The following is a 26,050-nucleotide window of genomic DNA, read 5'->3' as shown; positions in this document are numbered from 1 at the left end:
TAAGAACATAATAAATTGATAGAGCAAGATTTTAGAAAATTTTAGCAAAAAATCATGAAATTTGAAGTTAGTATGAGAAAGACTAGTTACAAGTTTTAGCCAGATATTAAAAAAAGAAATCAGAGTTCTTCAATAATTTAAAAATCAAATTTCAAACAGCATTTTGAAATAGTAAATAATTTCAAATAAAAAAGTTGTAAACAACAAAGTTCTATAATTTTTGAAATCTATAACTTTTATTTTGATCATTTCTCCATCTGATGTCGTTTGAAAAAATTTAAATTTTAGTATTAATTTTTACTGTTCAGCGTCTATTTATAGGGACGGCTCAACATAGAGCTGCCCCTACAAATCTGATTTATAGAGACGGTTGGATATAGAGCCACCCCTACAAATGGATTTGTAGGGGCGGCTTATTTGGGACCCATTTGTAGGGGGCAACTCTATAGAACTGTCCTAAAAAAAGGAGGCGTTGTTGCAAATCATTTCTGTAGCAGTGTCAGTTTACACATCTAGGTTTGTAAACTTGTTAATTATATCATTCAAGGTTCAAATAGCAATAATTAGCATATGCTTGTCCATGTGGCTTGCCAATGTAACCTTAACTCTCCCCCCACCCTTGGTGACTAAACGTGGATTTTTTCTCTCTAGATTTCAATCGACTGGATTTTTTTTACACGTGGTCTAAAAGTCCAAAAAAACATGGATTGTTGGATGTACTACACGCAAAATCCAAACATCCACGGATCAACCGTGAAGACAAAAACCAATTGCCTTATGGATCCTACATAGCCATGTCAAGTAGACCGATGTTACAAGTAGACAGAAACCAATTATGGTGATATCTATGTAGCTAATAGTTAGTCATGATCCTGTTTGATCATCAATAATAAACTAGCTAATGTCTTACCTACCCCCAACTAACAATTAGTTATTAGCCGTTTTCTTCCGCCTAACGCAGCTAATGGTTAGCTGGATAGATCCAAAGAGAACCTTAGATCTCAAGGTTTGTAATTGAATAGTTGCTAAGTGGCACACCCTAGCTCCAAACAAGTTTGAAAGTACTGAATGTTTTTTTTTTCCTCTAATTGATGATTAGACGTGTATAATACATGACTCCTCCGTTTACAAGTTGTTCCCGTGGGTTGGCAGTGCAGTGCGACCCCTCGTGCCGGAGGCTGGGCAGAAGGTGAGCTGATAGTCCACGGTGCCATTGCAGGTGAAGGTGCTGCTCCGGTCGTCGTACGCGTAGCTATACGCCTGCGGGCACTGCGCCTTGAACAGCTCGGAGTAGCCGCTCGGCCTGCACGTCGCCGGCGACGCGAACTTCCCGCGGCAGCAGTACTCGTCCGTGCCGAACGCCAGGCACGCGCTCTTGCAGCCCACCACCGCGTCGTCGCCACTGCCGCCGTCCTTCCTCGCCGCCGCCGCCGCTGCTCTCACCGCCAGCTTGCTCGGGCACACCCGGTTGATGTCCGCGGGGCACGATGTGCTCCGGCATCGGCCCCCGGCGGCGGGCTCGATCTCCACGGGCAGGTTGAAGCCGTCGACGTTGCTCACGTCGTAGAAGTCCAGCTTGTTGCCGCCGCCGCCGCCACCACCGAGCGTGAACTCGGCCAGGGTAGCCGGCGGGGATCCGCCGGCGCCGTTGCACGCGACCTGCCCCGTCCCGCAGTCGCCGGACTCGCAGGAGAAACGCGCGCCGCCGGGGGAGGAGGTGGCCGTGCAGCGGTAGCGGCCCCACACACGGCCCGACCACGTCGCGCCCACGCCGGAGAAGGAGACGGAGGCTCCCGGCGGCAGGGGGAAGCCGGTGGTCGGGAACGCGGGGCCGCTGGAGGTCAGCGTCGCCGGCCAGACGGTCTCCGGGCAGTTGTTGCGGAAGGTGAACTTCACCGCCGTCGCACCTGCATGTCATTAGCGTGCACAAATTTGATATATACAAGAAAAGAACGGCGTGTCAAAATACAAATTTGATTGCATCCAACGTGCGTTGTTAATTGCTACTCAATTTCTGCCTTCCGATCGTGTGATCCAATCAAATAGATAAATTACGTGTATCCAATCATGCGAACTTGATCAATGAGAAGATCAATTTAGGCCGAATTAATTTAGTTTCCATCTACATGAGTGAATTTTTCTAGGGTTCTTTATATGTGTATCAAGCATGAACTTTACACATTCAAGTTGCAACCTCGCAAAAAAGAGTGAATTTGTGTGGTTGAATTGTTTGCTGTGTATTCTACACCAAATGAAAAAGAGGAATGTCCTTATTTTTACATACAAGCTCGGAGCTATATATGCCAAAGGGCTATATGGATATCGATTTAAGTTTGGTTAATTCAACCTTTTGCTACCACTAGTGAAATAATTCAACACAACAAAGTTTGTTTTTTACGTTAAAGAACCAACGCCATTGTTTAAGTTTAACATGATGACGTAGTCTCCAAATACACCCTTGGCCAAATAATTCCCTTTTATTCATGTTCTTTATTGAACATATAAACTGTCACTTGTGTATTACAGGGTTGCTTTAGAGAGAGAGAGAGAGAGAGAGAGAGAGAGAGAGAGAAGGCGTAGTAACAAACAAACGTTTAAATGTGTACTGCAATGTGCGTACGTTATTGACGACATGGACATGCACGAAAAGCTCACAAATCTCGATTTATATTCATGCATATAAACACATGAACTAAAAAAGTATATAGAAAAAATAGAAGTATGCACAAGTACATATGAACGAAACATTAATTAAGGAGATCTTAGAAATTAAAGAATTTATTAGAAGAGTGATAGGGTCGATCTTTTTTTATTATTATTACAAGCGGTAAGCACCTTTATAACATTTTTTATGGCTTAAACAAGGAAATCTTAGAAATTAAAGAATTTATTAGAAGAGTGATAGGGTCAATCTTTTTTATTAGTATTACAAGCGGTAAGCAACTTTATAACATTTTTTTAGAAGAATAAACATCGTATATATTCATACCATTTGAATTTAACAGCATATCATGAATGCTCACAGTCACAGCTAGCTTGGAGGAATGAGTGCACGGGCAGGCCAGCATACCAATTGGGCGTGTCTGTCTAAATTTCGGTCTCGCTTTGATGAGACAATTCATGGATCCTTTTATGCAAAACTAAACGCAAGTAGGAATCCTTGTTTTCTTCCTGAATTAACAACAAAGGTTTTGGGATCCATCCAAACTTCAAAAGACTTTGAGAAACAACAATGTCACGGCCAAAATGCTTAAATCCCAACACAAATGTTGTACGCATATAAAAAGTAAAAACAGTTGATTTGAAAAGAAAAAAGAACTAGAAGGACGATACTGCACGAAAAAAAAATGAAATGTCCCACCAACATTAAACCTATGGCTCCATATTTCATCCTCACGCTTGACACAATTTTTCCAGTTGGGTTTTGCAGTGTTATTTCAAGTATTTCATTTGTTAGGGGTGCCTAGAGCAACAATCAGAAGCCTGAGAAACGCACAAGAGGCGTTGGGAATCAAGAAATTAAGGATGAGGAGAAGAGTCGTCTTTTATGCAACTGCTGCTTCAATGATCTTATATATGCATGTACAAACTCAGAAGTAAAAAAGAAGTGAGTATTGCATATATACCATGTGTACTGAGAAGGAAGGCAAAGAAGACGATGAGATGGAGATCAGACACAGCTCCGTCCATGGCCATCGACGCTGCTCTGCTGCTCTCTGCCTCTCTGAGAGAAGAGGAGAACCCGGCCTATGTAACATACATATATATACATGTGCCGGAGGGCTGGATGCGGCTCCGTGCGTTCACTCATCCATTCCGCGGAGATACATGTTTTAACGTACACGCATGTTGTTGAAGCTAAACAATGTTTAAACGTACACGCATGTTGCTCCAGCCACCCCCCCCCCCCCCCCCCCCCCCCCCCCCAACCGCTCGCGAGCAAAGCGAAGCCCCGTAGAGCCGCCGTCTGAAATTTCAGCTGTAGATGTATAGGTAGGGGGAACTGAGATTTGTTGAACCTCTTTTCTTGCTAATTACCGTTGTTTAGCTCCTCCTAAATGTTTTCCTAGCTTCGTCCCTGTATCTAGTAGCATGGTGCTATGGACGTCACCCTCTCTTTGGCACTAACCTGCACTGACAGAGGGTTCACCTAAATACCTAAACACGTTTTATCTTGATTGAGGTGCGACAGGATGGCACATGCATTAGACGAGAGTCACAACTAAGAAAGAACCATAACGAAACTGTTGAATCAATAGAGGTATCAACACCAAACTCCGCTGCCTGCCGCTCAACGTACAGGTCCTGTTTGTGATGTCAGAATAGAGTTGAGGGGTACCAACTATTCCGCCACACCACCTATAGTTCCAAAGGAAATACGCAATTTCATTTCACACATCTGGAACCACACAGATACAAGAGGGTTAGTTGAGCCTAAGTTCCTGTGGCCTGTGAGTGCCCATGACCCATACAACAGACTAACCAACCCGAGTTTTCATCTTCACGCCAATGGTGCAGGCACCAGCCAAGAGCAGCTGTTTGACAACTTCATGCTCAGAATGACCTGCAAACTAAACTGTTCGAGCTTTTGGGTGCAGGGATTCAATCAGAAAGGACAAAGGAAAGGTACGAATGCCAAAGGTATTCAGCATGAAGGTCACTATGAAAACCGTCCAATTTCATGACACATATATATTTTTAAACAGCACCACCCTGGCATGGCCTTCTCTAGAGGCCTGGTACCGGACGGGGTTCAAACCCTAGACGGACGGCTCCTCCCTTGGAGCCTTAAGCCCTTGACCACCGGGATATATGCCAAATTCCAGCACATATATTACAAGAAACCTCTAAACATTTGCCCAATTCCAGGCTTCCAGCACATATATGACAGGAAACCGTCTGCCCTGCACCAGTTAGGTGCCTGTCAAGATTAATTTGCACTTCGATGAAACTCGATGATTTAAGTGCAAGGTACTTGATAATTTAAATGCAAGGTGACCAGCAGAACATGAATGATTCAAATCCGCTAATGTTCATCAAACCTTGTGTTCCATACACACGAATATTTGTTTGCAATTCAAGAGGCCAATGCAAAAGATGATATAGGTTTTAGTGGTGGATCTAAACCATCAAGCTCATTCTATCGATAGCACATGTTATCACTTTACTACCTCATCGGTCATTTCCACTTGATGTCTCACCTAATTAGTCAATTGCACAGTCCATCTTAAGATGGATCAGGATGAAACTTCAGTGTATTTGTATGGACCACCTTAAAACCTAAACTTTTGGCACATAATAAATCAAATTCCATGACCAAATACCCCGAAAGAAATGAAGTAATCATCATCCGTTTTTCAGCTTCTGAGCAAAGGAGTGATGAATCTCTAGTCAATCCTCATATCTAAATGGTACCATTAAATCTTGCAGACCAGTGAGCACACATGAACTATTGTAAAGCATGTTGTAACAGATTCCCAAATCATGCTCGAATTGTGGTGAGCTTCTAGAAGCGCCGAAACTATTATTGATGTAAGAAAATTCTGCAAATTTTTTATTGTATAGGAAGTTAGATTTTCAATACTCAAAAACAATAACTCAGTAAAACAAAATTAACCCTGGCAAACAACTTTTTCCACATTTTCTTAAAAAGAGACTACACTTTTCCTAGGTTGATAACAAAATTCAGCAGATTGCATGATCAGGAAACACAGAATATATTCATTCCATACCTTCCAGGCAGTGTACAAGATTCTATCAGGGATACATCACAAACAACACGCTAAATTAAATGTAGAGGAACAAGCAGCAATTTAACATTGAGAAGCATCAGCTTACTTTTGCAATATCCTCCCTCTACTCAGGGGTTTGCGCCAATTGCTGCTGTAGCACTATCCCATAACTCCACAGACAGCTTATCAGCTCTGGCCAATGCCATCCTGCTGCCACCAAATGCCCAGCTCACAATCTTGGGCTTCGTGGATAGTTCGCTGCCAACCCAATTCCTCCTCATCACCTTCTTCCCACCGGCCTCCGGTGCCAATTCCACCTGACTCCACACCTCGACGTCCGCGCCCCGTGCCACAAACACCCAACTGCAGTAGCACTCAATTCTACAGCCATTCCTGTCTTTCCTTCCAGATGATGCGGCTGCTGCCGCCTTCTGTCCATCACCAATGCACACCCAAGGCTCCAATCCAATGCCTCCACCGTCACCAAGCCTCCTCAGGTCAGCCATGAACACCTCACTGGAGGCGGCGCCCACCTTGAACACTGCTGACAATGCGTCAGACGCCGCAACATCAGCAAAGCAATCCTCCTTTTCCCTGACCTCCCACACCGGTACAGTGGCGCTCGCTCGGACATCCCAGAGTCGTATGTCCCCCACCACCCCGGCCGGCCCTGAGTGAGAGCCAGCGGCGAGAAGGAGGCTGTGCCCACCAAGCCACGCGAGCTTGGTCGCTGGGATCGCAGCCTCGACGTCCGCGCCGAACACCTCCTTCCGCCCGATTTCCGATACAGGAGACAAGGAATTGAGGTCGAACACCACCACGGCGCTCGAGTTCCGCCGCGCCGACTCGAAGCTGGAGAAGAGCCAGGGCGGCGACGGCGCTCCTGACGCGGTCGTAGTGGCCATCGACAGCACGGTAGCGGAGGGCGAGCCCGACCACGAAAGCACGTCCGGATCAGTAGAGGCGACGGAGGCGTCGTCGGAGAACCGGCAGAGGTGGACCCCGGGGAAGTCGCGGGCGCCGGCGAGGGCGAGGGCGGGGGACACCGCGACGAGCGAGTCAACGGCGGGGAGCGGCGTGAGGACGCTGGTGCGGGAGGCGAGCGCGGCATCGAAGCAGGTCACGACCCCGCCATGTGCGGCGACGAGGGAGGCCGGGTGCGGCGGCGAGGGGCACAGCGTCACGGCGGAGGGCGCGACGCGACCGGTGAGCGGGAGGAGCGCGGAGGGGCGCAGCGAGAGCGGCGCGAAGGCGGAGGCCGGTGAGAGGGAGGCGAGGAGGGCGCCATCGAGCGCGAAATGGCGCGCCTCAGCGAGGAGAGCGGCTGAGGGAGGGGACGGCGCGAGGAGGCGGCCGTGGCGGAGGAAGGAGAGGAGATGGGCGAAGAGGCGCGGGTCGCCGTCGAGGAAGTGCGGGGCAGAGGGGGTGGAGGGGCCGAGGGAGGCGAGCGGGGAGGAGGCGCCGGCGCGGGAAAGTGTGGCGGTGGTGGTCTGGAAGAGCTCACCGCCGACGTTGAGGGAGACGACGGCAGCGGCGGAGGCCATGGATGGGTTCGCTGGGTTGGGTTGACTTCCGCACTTCCACCCCTTGGACTCGACGGTGGCATGGCCTTACCAAGGGGGGAAATAAAGGGCAGTGTTTATTTGGAGCACTGGGCCTTCATGCAATGTTTCGGTTACATGTTTCGGCCCACGTCTTGTTAGTCCTTCGATGGGAAAAGGTTAATTTTGTCTCTCTAAATTATTGTTGTAGTCTAAGTTTTTCTCTTAAACTAAAAAAAAATCGACCAAACTGAATTTAAAAAATCGACCACACTGTCTCCTTGAACTCCAAAAATCATTTTAGTTATTACCTCTGCTCTGGGTAAAATTGGTTGCCATAGTGATTTGTCATATTTTTAATTAATAGATTTTTGGTAAACACTTAATAAGATTTTCAAGCTTCTAAAATTTTCAGGAAAAATTATTGGGACACAAGAAACCTTAATGAAATACTAAAAATCATGAAAATATGTCTACAAGCTTCTTTAAAAATAGATTTAGTACTAGGAGTATGCAAAAATATCTAGAAAATATAGACAATTCCTAAAACATAGGTAATCAATGTATAAATGCATTTAAAAACTTTCCATAACAAAAACGTGATATGAAACCAACATAAATGCAACATATCACATATGTCATTGTTGAATGCATCCGTGCTGAATGTATTCATGTTTGTTGCATCTTGTATTTTTGTTGTGTAAAGTTTCTAAGACATTGATTAGAATGTTTCTTTGGATTCTTCTTTGTTTTTCTGCATATTTTCCCCGTTTCGTAGAGCTAAATTTAACTTTTTGGAAGCTTCTAGATTTATTTTCATGATCTTTAGATATTTTATTTGGGATTATCATGTCCTAATATATAGCTAGGGTTCTTATAAAAAGTTCATGACTTAGAGGTTTTTCATAGTTTCAAAACCTTATGTAGGTGTTTAGCGGAATTATTTGAATTAAAGATGATAAAACTACTATGAAAACCACTTCTAATCGCGACATGGTGGTAATTTAGGCGGTTTTTGGAGTTGAGATAGGCACTTTGCCCAAATTTAAAAATTCAAAGAGGATGGACTAGGGTGATAGCTTACGGAGGAACGGATCTTTTTTTTCATCTAGAACATAGTTTTGTTCATGGAACATTTTCGTTTACCTCTAGAACGTCATATTTGATCCGCTGAAAATTCTTCGTCACAGAAACATTTTTCTAGCTCGATCACCGAAAATGGTCTTCGGACGCTACCGCCTAACGCTGTTACGAGCTCTGCACATGATCAGTTGATCACTCACATCTGCACGCAATAGACAGCAGTTCAGGTACAGCCAGCCTAGGGCCTAGCGATGATTCTTTTTAAAAAAAAAAAAGCCGAAATGAAAAAAAAAAATATACGACGCCTGAGAGATTCGAACTCTCGCGGGGAAACCCCATGTACTTAGCAGGCACACGCCTTAACCACTCGGCCAAAGCGTCGTTGGATGTCTGCATGTAGGATATGTTAGAATTTGTAAGGGTAAGTCGACTAGAATTGTTCCCACTCTTTTGTCCCCCACTGTTTTGCGCGATGGCTTTATTATCTAATATATAATGGTGATTGTGAGGTCACCATTAATGTGTTATCCTATTTGACGCATTCTGGAACATGTGGAAGTGCTTCATCAATGCACAAATCTTCCACGCAAGCAAAGCAATGCTCAAAGGAATCAGGATCAAGCAAGATTTTCAGAACATTCAGCTGTCAACAGCAGAAGCATGAACCAGGGTGTCCACTTTGTGACAGGTAAGATTTCTGTAGAGCAGATGTTGCACACCTTATCTGTAAACTGCTCGCCTAAATTTTGCCCTAGATGTAGGACGTGTGTCGCCTGTATATTACCTCTTCTCCATAGCTGTCAAAGGTGTTGGAAAACAGTGTACCTCTGAAACGTAGATCAGGGGTAAACATCTTACTTAAATGGGAAAACTATTGATGTACCTTGCCCTAGGTCATCATTCGGTCCATGGCGCCGAAGCGGCTTGGACGCCGGTGTCGTGGCAGCTCGGCGCAGTGGAGTCCAACATAGTGGTGGCGAGGTCCAGTGGCGATGTAGAGGCGACGGTGAGGTTGGTGACGGCTTTCCGTCGCTGGCAACACCCTTCTTTAGATCGGATTATTGTTTCTACGTAGGTGGTTACGGTGGCTCAGGTCAACCGTGTAGTTAGAGTCATAATCCCCATCTCTCTTTATAGTGCTGTGCGACAGGGGCCCACCAACCATATTAGGGTTGGGCGCCCCCGATCAGGGCGCAGATCCAAGGGCCCAATAGGCCGTTGGGCCTATTGGTGGAGATCAACTAACATTCTCCCCCTTAATCTCACTACCATCTTTCAATTTCGTATCATTTACTTTTGTTCATTCCATTACAGATTAGCGCATAGAGCATGTTTCATCGTCACGGTCAATTGCCGATAGATTTAACAGCTATAACATACCACTCTGTTCTGAAATAGGTACTTAACTTTGGGCCTTCTTTTGTCCAGGAGTTATAGGCTTTCTCTTAAACCCATGCTAGCTACATGTTCTCTGAACACGTTGGGTGGTAAGCCTTTTGTAAGCGGATCCGCGAGCATCTTTTCTGTACTTATATGCTCAAGACTTATGACATGATCCCGGACTTTATCTTTCACAACATAATACTTTATGTCAATGTGTTTGGCAGCACCACTTGACTTATTGTCGTGAGCATACTGTACTGCCGGATTATTATCGCAGTATAACTTAAGTGGTCTATAGTGTCGTCAACCACCTTCAAACCGGGAATGAACTTCTTTAGCCAGTTCACCTTTCCCGTTGCCTCATAACACGCTACAAATTCGGCATACATTGTGGACGATGTAGTGACAGTTTGCTTTGAGCTTTTCCATGAAATAGCTCCCCCTGCGAGAGTGAATACATATCCTGACGTAGATTTTCTATCATCTTCCACATAGTCAGAATCAGAATATCCCACTATATGGAGTGAATATGATCTTCTATTCGTCATCATGAGGCTTTTCGTTCCTTACAAATAACGCAAGACTTTCTTTATCAATTTCCAGTGTTCTATTCTAGGAATGCTCTGGAATCTGCCAAGTAACCCGGTAACAAATGTCAAGTCAGGGCGCGTATATAGTTGAGCATATTGCAAGCTTCCGACAGCTGAAGCATATGGAACCGTTTTCATTTGATCGATCTCAAACTGGTTCCTGGGGCATTGAAAATCCCCATATCTGTCGTCCTTGACTATAGGAGCAGATGAGGGACTACATTTGTGCATATTGAATTTCTTTAAGATCTTTTCTATATATGCCTTTTGTGACAGTCCTAATACCCCTTTACTTCTATCTCGGTGAATCTCGATCCCTAGAATGAACGAAGCTTCACCAAGATCTTTCATATCAAATTTTGAGGACAAAAACTTCTTTCTCCAATAGTAGACTGACATCACTACTAGCAAGTAAGATATCATCCACATACAGGACAAGGAAGATAAACTTCCCATTCTTAAACTTTGCATAGACACAATTGTCCGCTACATTCTCTTTAAACCCAAAATTCCTTATTGTCTGATCAAACTTCAAGTACCATTGTCTTGAAGCTTGTTTTAATTCATAAATGAATTTCTTTAGGTGGCATCCCATTTGTTCTTTTCCTTCCATGACAAAACCTTTCGATTGTGCCATGTAAATATTTTCCTCTAAGTCTCCGTTGAGAAATGTCGTCTTTACGTCCATCTGATATAATTCTAAATTATAATGTGCCACTAATGCAATTATAATTCTGAAGGAATCCTTACATGAGACTGGAGAAAATATCTTATTGTAATCAATTCCTTCTCTTTGCGTACAGCCTTTTGCCATAAGTCACGCTTTATATCTCTCTATATTCCCTTGATAGTCAAGTTTTGTTTTGTAGACCCATTTATAGCCTACTGTTTTAGCTCCTTTAGGAATTATTTCTAAGTCTCAAACTTTATTGGCATTCATAGATTTCATTTCATCTTCCATGGCCTTAAGCCACTTTGATGAATGATCACTTTTCATGGCTTCTTCAAATGAGGTGGGATCATCCTCCATTTGAAATTTCTTAGTATTGTATACCTCATAGTCAGCAGGAATAACTGATTTTCTAACTCTTTGAGACATTCTAGGGGCCTCCACATTTGGCACATCTTTTGTTTGAGGCTATTGTTGCCCCCTTCATGTGTGGCCATAGGTTCTACAGGATCCTAAAGAACAGGTTCCTCATCGTCATTCATTGTTGCCACAGGCGGAATAACAACAGGTGCTGGCACCACAGTATCTTGCACTGTTGGTGCAGCGACAGCAGGTAGTGAGAAAAATGGCTCATGAATTATCGGAGTGGGCGCATACACCTACTTCTCTTCAAGGTCAATTTCTCGAGCCACCATGCTCCCCCTCATTATTTCATCCTCTAGGAAGACAGCGTGTCTCATTTTCACAAACTTTGTATGTCTGTCTGGACAGTAGAAACGAAAACATTTTGACTTTTCTGGGTAGCCAATGAAATAGCAACTTACTGTTTTGGAATCTAGTTTCACAATGTTTAGGTTAAATACTTTAGCCTCAGCAGGACTCCCCCACACACGTAAGTGGTTTAGTGAGGGTACTCTTTCTATCCACAACTTATACGGGGTTTTGGGCACCGACTTACTTGGTACTCTATTGAGAATATGAATGGCGATTTTTAACGCCTCCATCCACAGGCTCAACGGTAAGGTGGAATAACTTATCATACTGCGCACTATGTCCATCAGGGTATGATTACGTCTTCCAGCTACTCCATTCTGTTGAGGTTTGCCCGGTATAGAATACTGGGCTACTATATCATTCTCCTGTAAGAACCTTTCAAAAGATCCAGGAACTTAGCCATATGGGGTATGCCGATCGTAGTACTCCCCCTCACGGTCGGACCTGACTATCTCAATCTTTAAATTGTGTTGGTTTTCAACTTCTGCCTTAAATATCTTAAATTTGTCCAATGCTTCTGTTTTGATTGGATAAATGTAGACATAACGGGAGTAATCATCTGTGAATGTTATAAACGAATTATAACCATCCACACTCTTTACAGGAAACTGACCACAGATGTCTATGTGAATAATCTATAAAATTCTCGCGCTTCGTTTATCATCTTTCTTAATTTTCTTTACATACTTTCCTTTTATGCATTCTCTGCATTGTTCTAAATCTGAGAGCTCTAATGGAGGAAGAATATTATTCTTAACTAGTCTTTCTATTCTCCCCCTCGAAATATAGCCTAAATGACAGTGCCATAATTTTGATGACGCATCGTGAGTTCTCTTATGCCACTATTTCTAGAGTAACTCTCTGCCACCAGCTGCTTTATCAGCTGGGTAGCATATGTCTTTGAAGAGCCAGTAAATTGACCCTTTATTCTATTGAGGTATTCGGTGACCATGTCACACTCTGGGATTGAGCCCACAATTGTAGGCTCAATCGTGTTTTTTATCATAGCCAAACATTTCTTATTAGAAGTGACCCACTACCTATGCTCAAGGTCATAGGACATCTTTTGGGATTCAAAATCCCTCTCTTTAGTTGCCCAGGTGGCATCAGCCTCGTTTGTCTCCCTCACCGATGCCATAGGCTTAGTGGGACACGGTGAGGTGACTACCTAGTCCACATCAGCGAAGATGAAGGCCAGATCAATCTTTTTCTTCCACTCTGTGTAGTTGTCACCTTTGAGAGTGGGGATCTCTTTGATACAACCCATCAAGTTGTATTCGCCTGGCAACACAATTCATATAGAGTGAGAACATAAATAATAACAACAATTACATGCCTTGATTCCAACGTTGGTCAAAATTAAAACATACAACTGTTCTTATACACTAATTCTACATCACCGTTGGGCACAAAAAGAATTAATGCATAAAATCATTAAAATTACGATATTGTTATTAACAATGTTGGTCAGAAAATAACAACATCATGATCATGTCAAAATCTCTTTTTCTCTAATTAAATATCACGTTGGTTCAAAATAACTAGAGAATAAACAATTTCTTTAGCAGCGAAAACATGAAAAAAATTCATTATCTATTTTTCAGAAGCATTAAACTTTTTTCAAATATTCTCTGAAAAATTATCCCATTGGTTCAAATTTTAACAGAGATATTAAACTAGACAAAATTCATCGAAATCTGCTTCTAAAAATTAAATAAACTCGGAACTTTATTTATTATTTATTGTGGCCCGGCCTGCTACTACAGTACCGGTCCAGCAGCAACAGTGCGCGGCCCGGTTGCGCAGCGTGCCCTAGCGTGAAACTCTGGCCCAGCAGCCATGCGCGCCGCGCGGTCCCCATGCCTAGGCCACAACCTGGGCCTAGGCCGAGAATTCGGCCCACACGTGCGCGCCCCGCACCGCTTCGCCTGGGCCTGACTCTGGCCTGGTCGTGCTTCGTCGTCGGATCACATCCGACAGTCGCCCGGCCATCTCTCCCGAACAAAACCGCGGACGCTGGTCTCTCCCGAATCCTAAACGTTCATTTGTGCCTCCTCCTTCTCTCTCTCACTCTCTTAGCCGCAGTGAGGCGAGTCCGAGCGAGCAGACGACGGAGGGCGAGCAGAGCCTTAGCGCCATTGTCGACCCCTTCGCTGGTGAGCGCGCTCCCCAGCGGGTGAGCACGCCGCCGTCGAGCGGTCTAGCTGCGGTGCCCCCTTGGCTAGAGCTCGGCGAGCAGCGCCCCTGGCTCGGCCTTCTTCTCCCCGCGCGCTGGCGAGCCGTACTACGGCGGTGTCAGCAGCGGTCGAGGCAGGCCTCCCCTTCCCCTTCTTCCCCTTCTGATATGGGTCTGGTTTGTTCTTCTTGGATTCAACCAATTGGGGATCTAGGGTTAGGGTTTCTTTTTCCGATTCGATTCGTTCGATTTGGTTCATCTCTTTCATTTGATTTCTTTTCTTTTCTATTTGTACCGAATCGCTCTCTTCCCCTTGCTCGTCGCGAGTTAGGGTTAGGGTTCGATTGAACCCGATTTGTTTTTTTCTCTCGGTTTTGATTCGAGATCAGCGAGATAAGCCCCTTCCCCTCTTCCCCTTCTTCTCTTTTGGATCTTCTTTCTTTTCTTTTCAGAGTTGAACCGATTTGGGGTTGGGGTTAGGGTTAGGGTTTGACTCACTGGAGTCACTATTCTTCTTCCCTAGTGAGTGCTTTGTGGGTTGGGGTTCGGCTTCACGTGCCGAGACCCCTTTCTCTCCTCTTCTCAGATCCGAATAGGGTCAGTTCTTTTCTTGCCGTGCGCCGGCGAAGACGGCGGTGCGGCACCTTTCCCCATGCGGTGGTGGTGGTGACCGACAGTCAGTGATGCCCACCACCCTCTCGGTCTCTTTTCTATTTTCTTTTACCTAGTTAGGGTTAGGGTTTCAATCCAAAACGGATCGAACCCTTGTTCTTTCTTTGATTTCTTTTCAATTCTCTACCCCATACTAGATCTATACACTGTTAACCCGGCTCCGATACCATTGTTGGCACACATAGTGCCTCTGAAATGTAGATCATGGGTAAGCATTGAAAGCATCTAGGCCCCTAGTTGGATTTCGGTGATTAATGTCAATACAAGATTACTATGACTAACGTGTGTTTTGCAGAGGCAATTAAGTTAGGTCATGGTAATGGAGATCGATTGGGCAATCGAGGTTGTCATGCCCCTACGATGGAAATCGTTTCGGTTTTCAAAGGATGGACGACAAGGTTAAGGATAACTAGTTCTAAGTGTCGATTGGAGTTGGAGAGACACTTAGAGTAGTTTAGGACTTTGTTTTTCCTTTGGCCGTACTATGAAGGGGGGTATGAACGGGTAGCTTGACCTAGTTGAGTCTAGTGAGTTAGGTGTGGTGCACACTTGTTAAAACTAGCTCTAGGTAGCTCCTATGAATGCCTAAGATCTTTTGGAGCAAACTTCATTCACATATGTTTGGAAGTTGGAAGTGAATGGAGGGTCAAACACTGACCGGACGCTGGCTCCGGTGCGACCGGACGCTGGCCGCAGGGTCCGGTCAGTTCATTTGACCAAGGGGATCAAGTCTGGTGTGACCGGACGCTAGGAGGTCATGTAACCGGATGCTGAGGGCCAGCATCCGGTCGACTCCAGTAAGGGTCCAGACTTGGGAAAGAGTGACCGGACGCGTCTGGTCAGTGTGACCGGACCCTGAGTATCTAGCGTCCGGTCATTTACAGTAAGCATCCAAGAGTGACCGGACGTGTCCGGTCGGTACTAACCGGACCCTGACAGCGTCCGGTCATCACTTGAAAACTGTTCGCGGGTTGAACTGACCGGAGCGTCCGGTCATAGCGATCGGAGCGTCCGGTCGTCCCGTAGAAGCTCATAACGGTTCGTTTTTCAGGCTGGCTTATAAATAGAAGCTCCACTCGTGAGTGGAGTATCTTTTGCTCATTCCAACAGCTGAGAAACACGTTTGTGAGTGTCAAGAAGAGCAAGGTCCTAGTGAGGTGTTTGTGATTTGAGAATCCAAGAGAGTAGCCTCACTAGCAAATCAAGAGTAGCAAAGTGTGCATCCATCTTCTCATTAGGCTTCGCGTGGTCAAGTGAGAGTTCGTGCTTGTTACTCTTGGTGATCGCCATCACCTAGACGGCTTGGTGGTGATTGGGAGTTTGGTGTTCACCCGGCGGAGCTTGTGGGTGACCCAACTCAAGTTGTGAGCGGCTTTGGGTGATTCGCCGCGACGGAGTGTCGAATAATCAACCCGTAGAGAGCACTTGATCCTTGCGCGGATCAAGGGGGAGCTACACCCTTGCGCGGGTGCTCCAACGAGGACTAGTGGGGAGTGGCGACTCTCCGATACCTCGGCAAAACATCGCCGCGTTCCTTTCTCTCTCTATTTACTTTGAGCACTTACTTTGAGCATTTACTTTGAGCAATTCAATACTTGTTTTTACATCCATAGAATTGCTTGCTAGAGTAAGTTTGGAACTTAGGTTGCGAGGTTGTTGTGCTTTAGTTTGATATAAACACTTTTCTAGGCACAAGGGGTTAATTGGGCTATCCGTAGGATTTGATTATTGCAAGAGAATTTAGAATTAGCCCAATTCACCCCCGCTCTTGGGCATCTTGATCCTTTCAAGCATCTTACTTAGATGGGAAACTGTTGATGTACCTCGCCCTAGGTCATCATTCGGTCCATGGCGCCGAAGCGGCTTGGACGTCGGTGTCGTGGTAGCTCGGCGCAGTGTAGTCCAGCGTAGTGGTGGCGAGGTCCAGTGGCGATGCAGAGGTGACGGTGAGGTTGGTGGCGGCTTCCCATCGCTGGCAGCACCCTTCTTTAGATCGGATTAGTGTTTCTCTATAGGTGGTTATAGCGGCTCAGGTCAACCTTGTAGTTAGAGTCCTGATCCCCACCTCTCTTTATAGTGCTGTGCGACAGGAGCCCACCAACCATATTAGGGTTGGGCGCCCCCGATCAGGGTGCAGATCCAAGGGCCCAATAGACCGTTGGTGGAGATCAACTAACAAAAGGCAATGAGTTTGCTCAATTTTGCAACCCTAGTATAGAATACAAATTATCTCAAAAGGATGAAGATGAATTCAGTCACTAACGATAGGTGCCACAATCCTGTTGAGTAGTAATACTAATCAACTATTTCAGCCAAATAACCACTCCTTAATGAAATACGCATGAAGTCGTGTTCTCAAAAAAAAAAATCAGCCAAATAACCGATAACAGATTTGTCATGACTTCGCCACCAATTAAGAAAAGGAGCTAGAAACACACCCATGGTTTGGCAATCCGGAGAACATAACACATCTTTCATCAATACAAAAATGGCTGATCAAACAGATCACAATGAAGCAACATGTGCATTGCTTCATCTTCATGCTTAGACAACTTGTAATTAATATAACCAAGATTACAATATACTAAATAGTGTACATCTTAAATTGGGTGGACCCTGGGTTCAAACCATCGTCTGTGCGCAACCAAGGTTACCTGGCAATGCAGAATATAACCAAGATTACAAATACCAATAGTGTACAAAAGAATAAGACTGCAACACTCAATTCAACAATCCTCAAAGTTCAAACCACGACGGTCACTACAGTAGCATTGCTACGCCGAGCTGCTCTGCCTGCGCTGCGGCAGGTGGCCACAGGATGCTCCTTCTCCTCTTCTTCTTCCTCGGCGAACCACGCATGCTGGAGCGCGGCTGCGGCGGTGAGCCTGTCCCGTGGCTGGACGGCAAGCAGGCAGGCGAGGACCTCGCGCGCGCCCCGCGACAGATGCGGCAGGCCCTGGAACGTCGGCCAGTCGTCGAACGCCTGCAGCCTCCTCTCGGCGAGCGCGTGCCCCAGTTCCGTCACCCTGGCGACCATGCCGTCCTCCGTCTCCTCGTCGAACATGAACCTGCCCGTGAGGAGCTCGGCCATGACGCACCCGAGCGCCCAGACGTCGACGCCGGGGCCGTAGTCCCGGCGGCCAGCCAGCTGCTCCGGCGAGCGGTAGAGCAGCGTGCCCACGCGGCGCTCCGGGTACGCGTACGCCGTCGCCGTCCCCTCGGCCGGCCTCGCCGTCGGCGTGGCGAGCCCCAGGTCGCAGATCTTGAGCGCGAAGCCGCCGCCGCTCACGAGGATGTTGCCGGGCTTGATGTCGCGGTGGATGATCCCGGCGCCGTGCATCCGCGCCGCGCCGCGCAGGAGCTGCCGCATGAACGCGCGGGTCTCGCCCTCCGAGAAGCGCGGCCGCGTCCTCTGCAGGCGCAGCAGGCTGCCGCCGGCGACGAGCTCCATGACGAGGAACGCGTCCCCGGTGGCCGCGTCCACGACGACGTCCCGGATGCCCACGACCGACGGGTGGCCGCGGCAGGCCGCCATGCAGCCGGCCTCACGGAGGATGCGGCGGAGGTTGCTGTTGCTATTGGGCGCCTTGCGGGCACACTTGATGGCCACCGCCTCGCCCGTGCCGCGGTGCCGCGCCTTGACCACCACGCCGAAGCTGCCCGCCCCGATCGCCTCCTGCGTCTCGTAGTCGCCGATGCTCCCCAGCGTGATCATCCGCGCCTGCTTGCTCTTGCGGCCGGCACCACCACCACCGGTGTCCGTGCCGTCGGGCGCCGGGCGCTTGCGCGTCGCGGTCGCCGCCGCCGACGACGACGCCATGAGGAAAGCCCGGTCGGAGTCTTGGGGCGCGGGGGAGCAGGACGAGGGAACGGGAAAGAGGGGCGCGGACGGATCCATTGCAAGTGACGAATTACCATGGGGGGAGTGGCCTCGTCAAACTTTATGTAGGCTGCTACTCGATTCCAATTCGGGCTCGTACATGGCTGTGTTTGCGTGCCGTGCGCGCGGGGTTTCCAGCCAGCCAGCCTAGTGAGCAAGTTGAAAACGGGTGCACGCAAATACGACCTTACGTGGCAGTTCTGTGCTCTGACACGTGGAGAATAGGCAACTTGCACACGGGTATAAAAGAATTAGGGCCCAGTGCTTCTTAGTACTCACTTCTTTAGGCCTCGTCGTGTCGTTTGAACTTATCAGCCGACTTATTAACTAGGATCTATAGTATTTTTCTCTTACAACAAAGCAGTTTCAGCTGGCTTATCAGTCAGCTTTAATACCAGCCGAACAAGTATTGTCACGAAACTGATGGGCTGGTCAAACATGTCTTTTTTTTCTCAAACACTATGCTCGGAGAAAATAGTTTCCAGTTTGGGTTACGTCGAATTACAGAACTTGAAGCAACTCCTCTGTCCTCTTACCAACATGCAGCGAGGACCAGTACAATCGATCAAGGCGACGTGCACCTGCCGTGGCCACATACCCATGTATCCGCCTGCGTTCACAATCTAAAAACTTGAGCAAAGTTGATTGCATTTTTTAGATGACCCGGTATGATAGCGGACTACGTGTACTAAACGTAAATATGGTCCCCATGTCAAAAGCTGCGCACTAAAATTTAGAAACCCCACATTCACGTCTTAAAGATTCACAAAATTGATTAAAATTATTACAGGTGACTTATTTTAAGACCGTCTCCAACAACACCACCCAAAATACAAGACTCATTTAACGTTTAGGTAGCGTTACAGCCAAAAGGTTCGATACCCATTCGACATCTTCTCCAACAACAGAACCCAAAAGAGAATCATTTCTGCAAATGGGTTTTCAGGAGAAAAGATACCCATATTTGGGTTATGCCTCTCAGGCAACCCAAAATGAGTCTCCCGTATATGTACTTTGTTGGAGGCTAATTTTAGGTCTCTTACTACCCATTTTGGTTTTATGTGCCCATATGAGTCATCTATTAAAGACCGTCTAACGGATGGCTACTTTGTGGATATTAGTATGGCTAGATATACATGTGGGCATCACATCAAAATTTAGACTTAGAATTAAAAATCTAGCATTCTCAGTTTAAAAAATTTAGTAAAATTAACTAACATTTGTTGCGGGTAACCAGTCGGTACTTAATATCTGATTCGTCCAATTCCTCCTCATACCATTTTCTACTAATTTCTATTAAGAAGAATTTATCTGTACCCTACTCAAATGAGATAGTTAAAAAGAATTTATCTGTACCCTAGATAGGTAAAAGTTTGAATGATTAATGAATACCCACCAACTATACTATAGGTGTAGTAAGAGACCAAGCCCTGTTGAGGACTTGAGGTGGTGGTTGTTTTTGTTACCGGCGATTAATCCTGTTTGTACCTGTGCAAAAGGACTCGAGGTGGTGGTGATTTTTTGTTAGGGGCGGTGGTGGTTTTTGTTACGGGCGATTAATCCTGATTGTATTTTATTTTGCAACCTTATACGGCCTTCTAGACATCGAATTGCTCCTCTGTATGGGGTCTTCACCTCTCTCTCTCTCTAATAAAAAAAGATACACAACTCTCCTGCACATTCGAGAGAAAAAAAAGAATTTTAAGTTAAATTTGAAACTATTGATCTCGAAATCGTCACCACCTGACAGAAGCTTCACAAGCGTAAGAACACGAACAAACCAAAATACAAGCGTGTGCCATTGAGATATAGAAAGTAGACGTTCAAAAAAAGATATAGAAAGTAAAACAGGCTGGTAACAAGACCACGGATACAGATTGTTGCAGTGCCCCCTGTGCTTCCACCATGTACTTTACGGTTGCTACGTACTAAAGATAATAACATTCCAGCACCATGAAAGTCTCGACCCCTAATTTACAAGCGTGTGCCATTGAGATATAGAAAGTAGACATTCAAAAAAAGATATTGAAAGTAAAACAGGCTGGTAACAAGACCACGGATACAGATTGTTGCAGTGCCCCTGTGTTTCCACCATGTACTTTACAGTTGCTACGTACTAAAGATAATAACATTCCAGCACCATGAAAGTCTCGACCCCTAATTTACAGCAAGATAAAATCAAGTAGCACAAGAAAAGAACGAACTGTCTCAAAATCATATATAAGCAACAAAACTTGCCAAAGAAACAGTCACCGCCACCAAAAATTGGTGCCTGTGATCAAGCGCTCAGTGGCTGTTGCGGGAGTACTCGAGTCGGCAGCAGAGATCTTAGCTGCTCACTCCCAGGAAGCCCATCCTTCAAACGGCTGAATGCTCCAATGACTCGACTCATGCTCTGTCAGAGTGAACATCAGTGAACCATATGATTAGTAGGTTACCAGAACAAAATTAATTCACTTAAAAGTTACAGCAATTCACATGCAGTAAAAAGCCCAATTTCATATAGAGACACAAATGTGTTACTTGGCAAAAATAAGATTATATATGTGAGCTGTGATTTGACTAGAAAAGTCTAAAAGTGAGTTAGTCCAAGAGGAACCGAGGAAGCAATACATCCAGTTCAAAACAGAGGTCTAGGAAAAGGTACAAGTCCTCAAGGTCAAAATAACACCTTTGTGCAAAAGATTTTATTCTCTCTAATCAGTTAAATGAACAGATCCATCAACATCTGGTCAGCAAAACCTAGTACTGTCAAGAGGGGATGTGTATTCAACAAAACGTTCTAGAGGACACAACATCTGTCAATGAAACAGACTTGAATGAAATGGGACAGCTGTGGAAATGTTGTGGAAATGTTCAGACTGGAAAACAAGCGTTCAGTGAGTTTGAGTACATGGATTCGTCAAGAGAACAATTAGCTCAAGAAGAGTGTATGTGGATGTTCCACAATCAGAAGCAAAATTACGGAACAGAACAACTTGGTTACAAGCAAAAATGAACTAGGTCTAGCAATCATAAAAATTGCAAAATGCAAACATCCAAAATAGGTAATATAACTTTGGAGTTGCTAACCATTTTCTTAGTAAATAAATTTAAACATATCAGAAGCACTTTGAACCAAATACAGGCACATGAATCCTTGTGTAGTCATTTGTCATCAGTATTTCATGATGTACCCTTGACTTTATAAATTTCAGCTTTATCTATGAGCATGGCCAAATATATTACAAACATACAAGAAATACGAGTAATGGAAATATAAAAGACACTCCTAGCGAAGCTTCTCCAGATAAAGGATAGATGGCATACCTCACCACTGACACTGAACTTAAATTGATGAAGGTGCCAATGGTCCTGCTGCCACCTCTGACCCATTACAACAAAACCAACAACAGCACCAGCTGCCACAACAGAGCAGACTGTAGTCACTCCTTTTATATGATGAAATAGATAAGTGGTTTTCCTTTTCCACCATCTTTCACAAGGAAGAACAGCCTTGCATGTCGTATGATATTTCTCTCGCTTAGCATTTATTTCTGTGGGGTGGGAATCTGGTATGGTAGCTTCACTGACAGGAGGCAAGTCACTGTTGTCAGATATATTTTCATTACTTATGCCATCAATTTCTTCAGGTGATACATGACACCAGTCATCATCGTTATTTCCAGCACAACTACTTTCCTTTCCATCGCTGTTTGTATTTGATTCATCATGCTCTGGTTCTATTGGCAAATTCTCATGCTCTGGTTCTATCGGCAAATTCTCATGCTCACTTGGAGGGAACACAAAGCCATCTGACATGACTAATCCAGTTTGTGTGCCTTCCTGAATATTAATCACATCCCCATATCCAGGCAAATTAATTGGATCAAATCCTCTTCGGAATAACGGACTAGCATATATTGATGAAGTCAGGGATAGCATATCCCATTCATCAGCCACAGGTGACACTCCAGTGACCTCATTGTCATCTGCCATGCATAAAAACCTATCAAAACACCAAAAACTTGATATTAGATGTCAAAATTCAGAAGTTGAATGCTAGTGCAGATCATCATATTGTATCAATGCATCTCATAATATATGCTCATCCACAGAGATAATTCATTGGTATGGATGTTTTAAGTCATGAAAAATAACTGCTGCTTCCCAGTTGTAAGCTTATAGCAAAAGGGTAGGACTAGTGGCAGAAAGAGAAAAAAAAAAACATATGCTAATTAGCAAAGACCCATCCCCAACCATCATCACCACCACATATGGTTCATATGTTCACTGCTTCACTTACTCTGTGGCTTTAAAGCCATCCTGTACTTATTCACTTATGCCACTATATGCAATTAGTGTCTCCACTATGATCCATGTTTTCACAGTGCTCTCTAACTTCCCTTCACATCCTAGTAGCTTACCTCGCCAAAATCATGCCTGGCTGTGTTGCAACAACACCTTCCAAGTCCATCAAACTGATCTTCCAACATTCCTAAGCACAATCACACGTGATACCTCTTCTGCTTATGTCTACATGACTACATCACACCAACAGGCAAGGGTCTTAAGTGAGACTTTCTGACAGCTAGCACTGACATCTGCATTAACTTTGGAGGATCGCAGGATAATCTAAGATGTCCCTTAAAATTCAAGATCCAAGTTGCAAGAGACACTAAATCAACAACACCGTGCATATCAGGAATATCATCTCAGACTAGGCAACTAGCTAAATTTCTTGCACAAAGACTCTCGGATGTCCTAACACTCCTACCTAACCATTCAAAGACACGGGCATGCTATGATATCCTATCCTGCAATGGGCTTATCCTTATCCTTTGTTTCACTTGCTAAGACTCTTGTGATATCGGTCATGCTATCTGCCCCGCTTGAGCAAATTAGGCTGCAAAACCTGCCACGGTGTCACAGAGGTAGCACGGACAGTGAAGTCCCACATTCAATTCAGTTTTTTCAGACGATATTCTAGTGGCTGGGCACAAAGGGGCAAAAGTCGTCTCAAGCAGGAAAAGAAAAGGGAACTCCATGAGCCCAGAGAAAATTCAGCAAACAGCTGGGGTACGCTTAGAGAATGAGCAGCATGGAACAACTCTTCTGCACACAAGACCACCTCAGAACGTCGTGGTAGCAGGCTAACAGCTACGGCACGCGAGAATTTTTCTCCGCCCTACTCAACCCGCACCAAAATCACCAAAGTCAGTAGGAACACGACCACCCTAACGCCCTCCCCCGCGCAGATATACATGCCCAATACGGCTCGCATCCAACAACCAGCGGGGGCTAGCTAACCCCAAGCCCTCGTCGTCCAGGGTCCCACCTGCGCCGTGCGGGGAGCCCGAGAACAGATCAAGAAGCGCGCCGCTGCCACGGCGAGCAACACGCAATGATTGATTGAATGAACAAGGTCCAGATGGATGTGGGTCAGAGCAAGGCCGGTACCTGAGGTGAAACCGACGCTGGTGGATTCTCCGGTGAGGCGGGGTCGGTCGATTCCGCCAATGGCGGCGGCGGCGCGGGGGGATTGAGTTGGGGGAGGAGGAGCCAGCAATTTGGCAATGGCAATAGGAGCTTTTCCTTCTTCGTTTTGTTCCTCCGTCACCCTTTGGGTGATGATGATTTGCACTAATTAATTTTAGTTATTTGTTTGGTGGGGCGTTGGAGCCTTGGAGGAGACAGCCGATTACTCCTACAACACGAATTACAGTAATACTAGTACCTAATCCTCTTTCTCTAAAACTTTGATTATGTCGAGATAATAATAACTGATGATTGATGGATGGCATGGCAGCAGGGATTCGGGTGTCACGGTGGGCCCCACGCATAGGGACGTGATTCGGACATGGTGCCACGGCACAACCGCACAAGGCGCACGCACGAGTCTAGAATCCACTACCCCCCCTCTCTCTCTCTCTCGGCCACCCCTTTATCTATAAAAGAGGTGCACTTTCTTTCAGCAAAAGAGATCGATCAGCCCACAACAACTCGAACAACACACAACAGGAGAACCACTAGATTTAAACCACGAGCACATACTCAAACACTTAGCACATAGCGGAGCTCCCGTCACTCTCGGCCTTTCAGACCGGAGTACAACCGAACCTCTTGTACCCCATCTTTCTCCCTTCCGTTTATAACCCCACAGCAAACTTTGAGCATCTGGGCTCAGGAATAAAGTCAGCGACCGACTCAAACTGGACGTAGGACATGTTGTCTGAACCAGTATAAACCCTGCGTCATTGAGTGCTAGGCCACCTCCGATCACAACATACAATAAAACTATAAATATTTACGTGTTGGTCACTTTCTGCACCGACAATTGGCGTCGTCCGTGGGGAAGACACTATACGTTCACACTTTTTTTGTCATCGGATGGCCCACTTTTCTGCCACCTTCACCATGACGGACTCAAGCGATACGATTCACTTTGGCTCGCTGGAGTTTCCCGCACTCCCGCCTGTTGGGATACGGGTTCCACCTGTCTTCAAGCCGTCCTAGGCCTTCCTCTTCGAAAGCCTGGACTTCATCGCTGACTGGCTCGACGTACTACACCTCCGCGAGGAGGCACTTGTTTTGGCGCCCGTCGGAGGGGCGCCCTCCATCGGCTTCGGGACACATGACGACTTCAACGACGAGGCGCTTGCGCTTCAATCCGAGCAAACGCTCTGCTCAAATCTCGCTGTGAGTAATGTACATGTTGTTATTTACTCGCTATTCACTATCTCCTGCCGATTATCCTGAGTGACCACATTGTCCGCACCGCGACCACCGTACGACCGGTTCTCCTACGGCCTCGCGTCCCCCACAGACGCATGCGCACGGGGGCTCCGAAGGACGCTGGCGCCGCTCCCTCTCATGTCTGAATTCGTGGGAATGGCGAGCTATGCTCCACCTGTTTCCTCGACCTCATGGATGACGATGTCGAGAGCGACGACTCTAGCCTCGGTGATGTGGCATCTAGCACCGTCCATCCTGGAAGTGCGCTATGGCGAACGCTTCGGGACAGCCGTCGGTGATAGCGTAGTCCTTGCAGACTCACACCCCTCCGGACTCTCATGCGGAGGGCCTCACGCTCGCACCAGCCGCCACATACGCCAGCGCGCTCGGCGCACCACGCCGCGCCCCGTATGTGTGACCCAGCGAGCGGCGTCTGGGGTCACGCCCGCCACGTCCAGCGCAACATCATGTATGGGGGGAACGATCCCCCATAGTTTGCTCAGGCCAGCCAGAACATCACCGCCACGGCAATGCTTCTGTGCGGCCTTCCTGAGCCGAATGACCCCTAGGAACAAGCGATCCACCGGAACCTCTAGACACTGTCGAAACCGCTGCCATTCAACAGGCAGAGGGCTTCGCATCACAAAACTGACTTGCGGCCTCTCTCCCCACCTGGGGAGTGGGGACGCACCAAATGAATCACTCCACTCACTCACCGCTATAGCCGTCGAGTGCGGCACATGAGGCTGCATCTGTGCCCCGCCTGACCTAGCGCCCGCTCTACACCGATCGCTTATACACGAGTGGCTTGGGCCAAACCAAGACACTCGTAGCG

The 26,050-nt window shown here is 46.4% G+C and overlaps 4 protein-coding genes and 1 non-coding gene across 5 annotated transcripts; all 5 read right to left on the bottom strand.

Annotated features, from left to right (window-relative positions):
• Positions 1-794: 794 nt before the first annotated feature.
• On the bottom strand, positions 795-3,740 carry LOC136541681 (thaumatin-like protein 1b). Its single transcript, XM_066533690.1, has 2 exons — positions 3,627-3,740; positions 795-1,907 (listed from the first exon to the last, which is right to left on the bottom strand). Exons 1-2 carry the CDS (start codon positions 3,694-3,696, stop codon positions 1,126-1,128), a joined length of 852 nt encoding a protein of 283 aa, XP_066389787.1. The 5' UTR covers positions 3,697-3,740; the 3' UTR covers positions 795-1,125.
• A 1,436-nt stretch (positions 3,741-5,176) lies between these two features.
• On the bottom strand, positions 5,177-7,338 carry LOC136541680 (BTB/POZ domain-containing protein At5g41330-like). Its single transcript, XM_066533689.1, is given in 3 exon segments — positions 5,177-5,543; positions 5,839-7,312; positions 7,315-7,338. Coding segments are annotated over 2 exon segments (1,476 nt in total). The 3' UTR covers positions 5,177-5,543; positions 5,839-5,860.
• Positions 7,339-8,655: 1,317 nt separating this feature from the next.
• TRNAS-GCU (transfer RNA serine (anticodon GCU)) lies at positions 8,656-8,737 on the bottom strand. The gene has a single exon. It is a non-coding gene; the product is annotated as a tRNA-Ser (tRNA).
• Positions 8,738-17,283: 8,546 nt separating this feature from the next.
• Positions 17,284-18,643, bottom strand: LOC136545794 (putative cyclin-dependent kinase F-2). Its single transcript, XM_066537768.1, has one exon. It carries the CDS (start codon positions 18,517-18,519, stop codon positions 17,365-17,367), a length of 1,155 nt encoding a protein of 384 aa, XP_066393865.1. The 5' UTR covers positions 18,520-18,643; the 3' UTR covers positions 17,284-17,364.
• A 1,622-nt stretch (positions 18,644-20,265) lies between these two features.
• Positions 20,266-24,286, bottom strand: LOC136545793 (ATG8-interacting protein 1-like). Its single transcript, XM_066537767.1, has 3 exons — positions 23,941-24,286; positions 21,811-22,489; positions 20,266-20,896 (listed from the first exon to the last, which is right to left on the bottom strand). The coding sequence occupies exons 2-3, from the start codon at positions 22,477-22,479 to the stop codon at positions 20,780-20,782; spliced, it is 786 nt and encodes a 261-aa protein (XP_066393864.1). The 5' UTR covers positions 22,480-22,489; positions 23,941-24,286; the 3' UTR covers positions 20,266-20,779.
• Between the last annotated feature and the right edge of the window lie 1,764 nt (positions 24,287-26,050).

Source organism: Miscanthus floridulus, chromosome 3 (assembly GCF_019320115.1).
Source record: "Miscanthus floridulus cultivar M001 chromosome 3, ASM1932011v1, whole genome shotgun sequence".
NCBI classification, from domain to species: Eukaryota; Viridiplantae; Streptophyta; class Magnoliopsida; order Poales; family Poaceae; genus Miscanthus; species Miscanthus floridulus.
The sequence above is the reverse complement of the archived record's forward strand: the minus strand, read 5'-3'. Positions and strand labels throughout refer to the sequence as shown.

Coding starts and splice junctions, on each gene's coding strand:
- LOC136541681 (XM_066533690.1), bottom strand. CDS start 3,696: ATGGCCATGGACGGAGCTGTGTCTGATCTCCATCTCATCGTCTTCTTT. Junction 1,908..3,626: donor CTTCCTTCTCAGTACACATG/GTATATATGCAA, acceptor AATGACATGCAG/GTGCGACGGCGGTGAAGTTC.
- LOC136545794 (XM_066537768.1), bottom strand. CDS start 18,519: ATGGATCCGTCCGCGCCCCTCTTTCCCGTTCCCTCGTCCTGCTCCCCC.
- LOC136545793 (XM_066537767.1), bottom strand. CDS start 22,479: ATGGCAGATGACAATGAGGTCACTGGAGTGTCACCTGTGGCTGATGAA. Junction 20,897..21,810: donor AGTTCAGTGTCAGTGGTGAG/GTATGCCATCTA, acceptor TCACTCTGACAG/AGCATGAGTCGAGTCATTGG.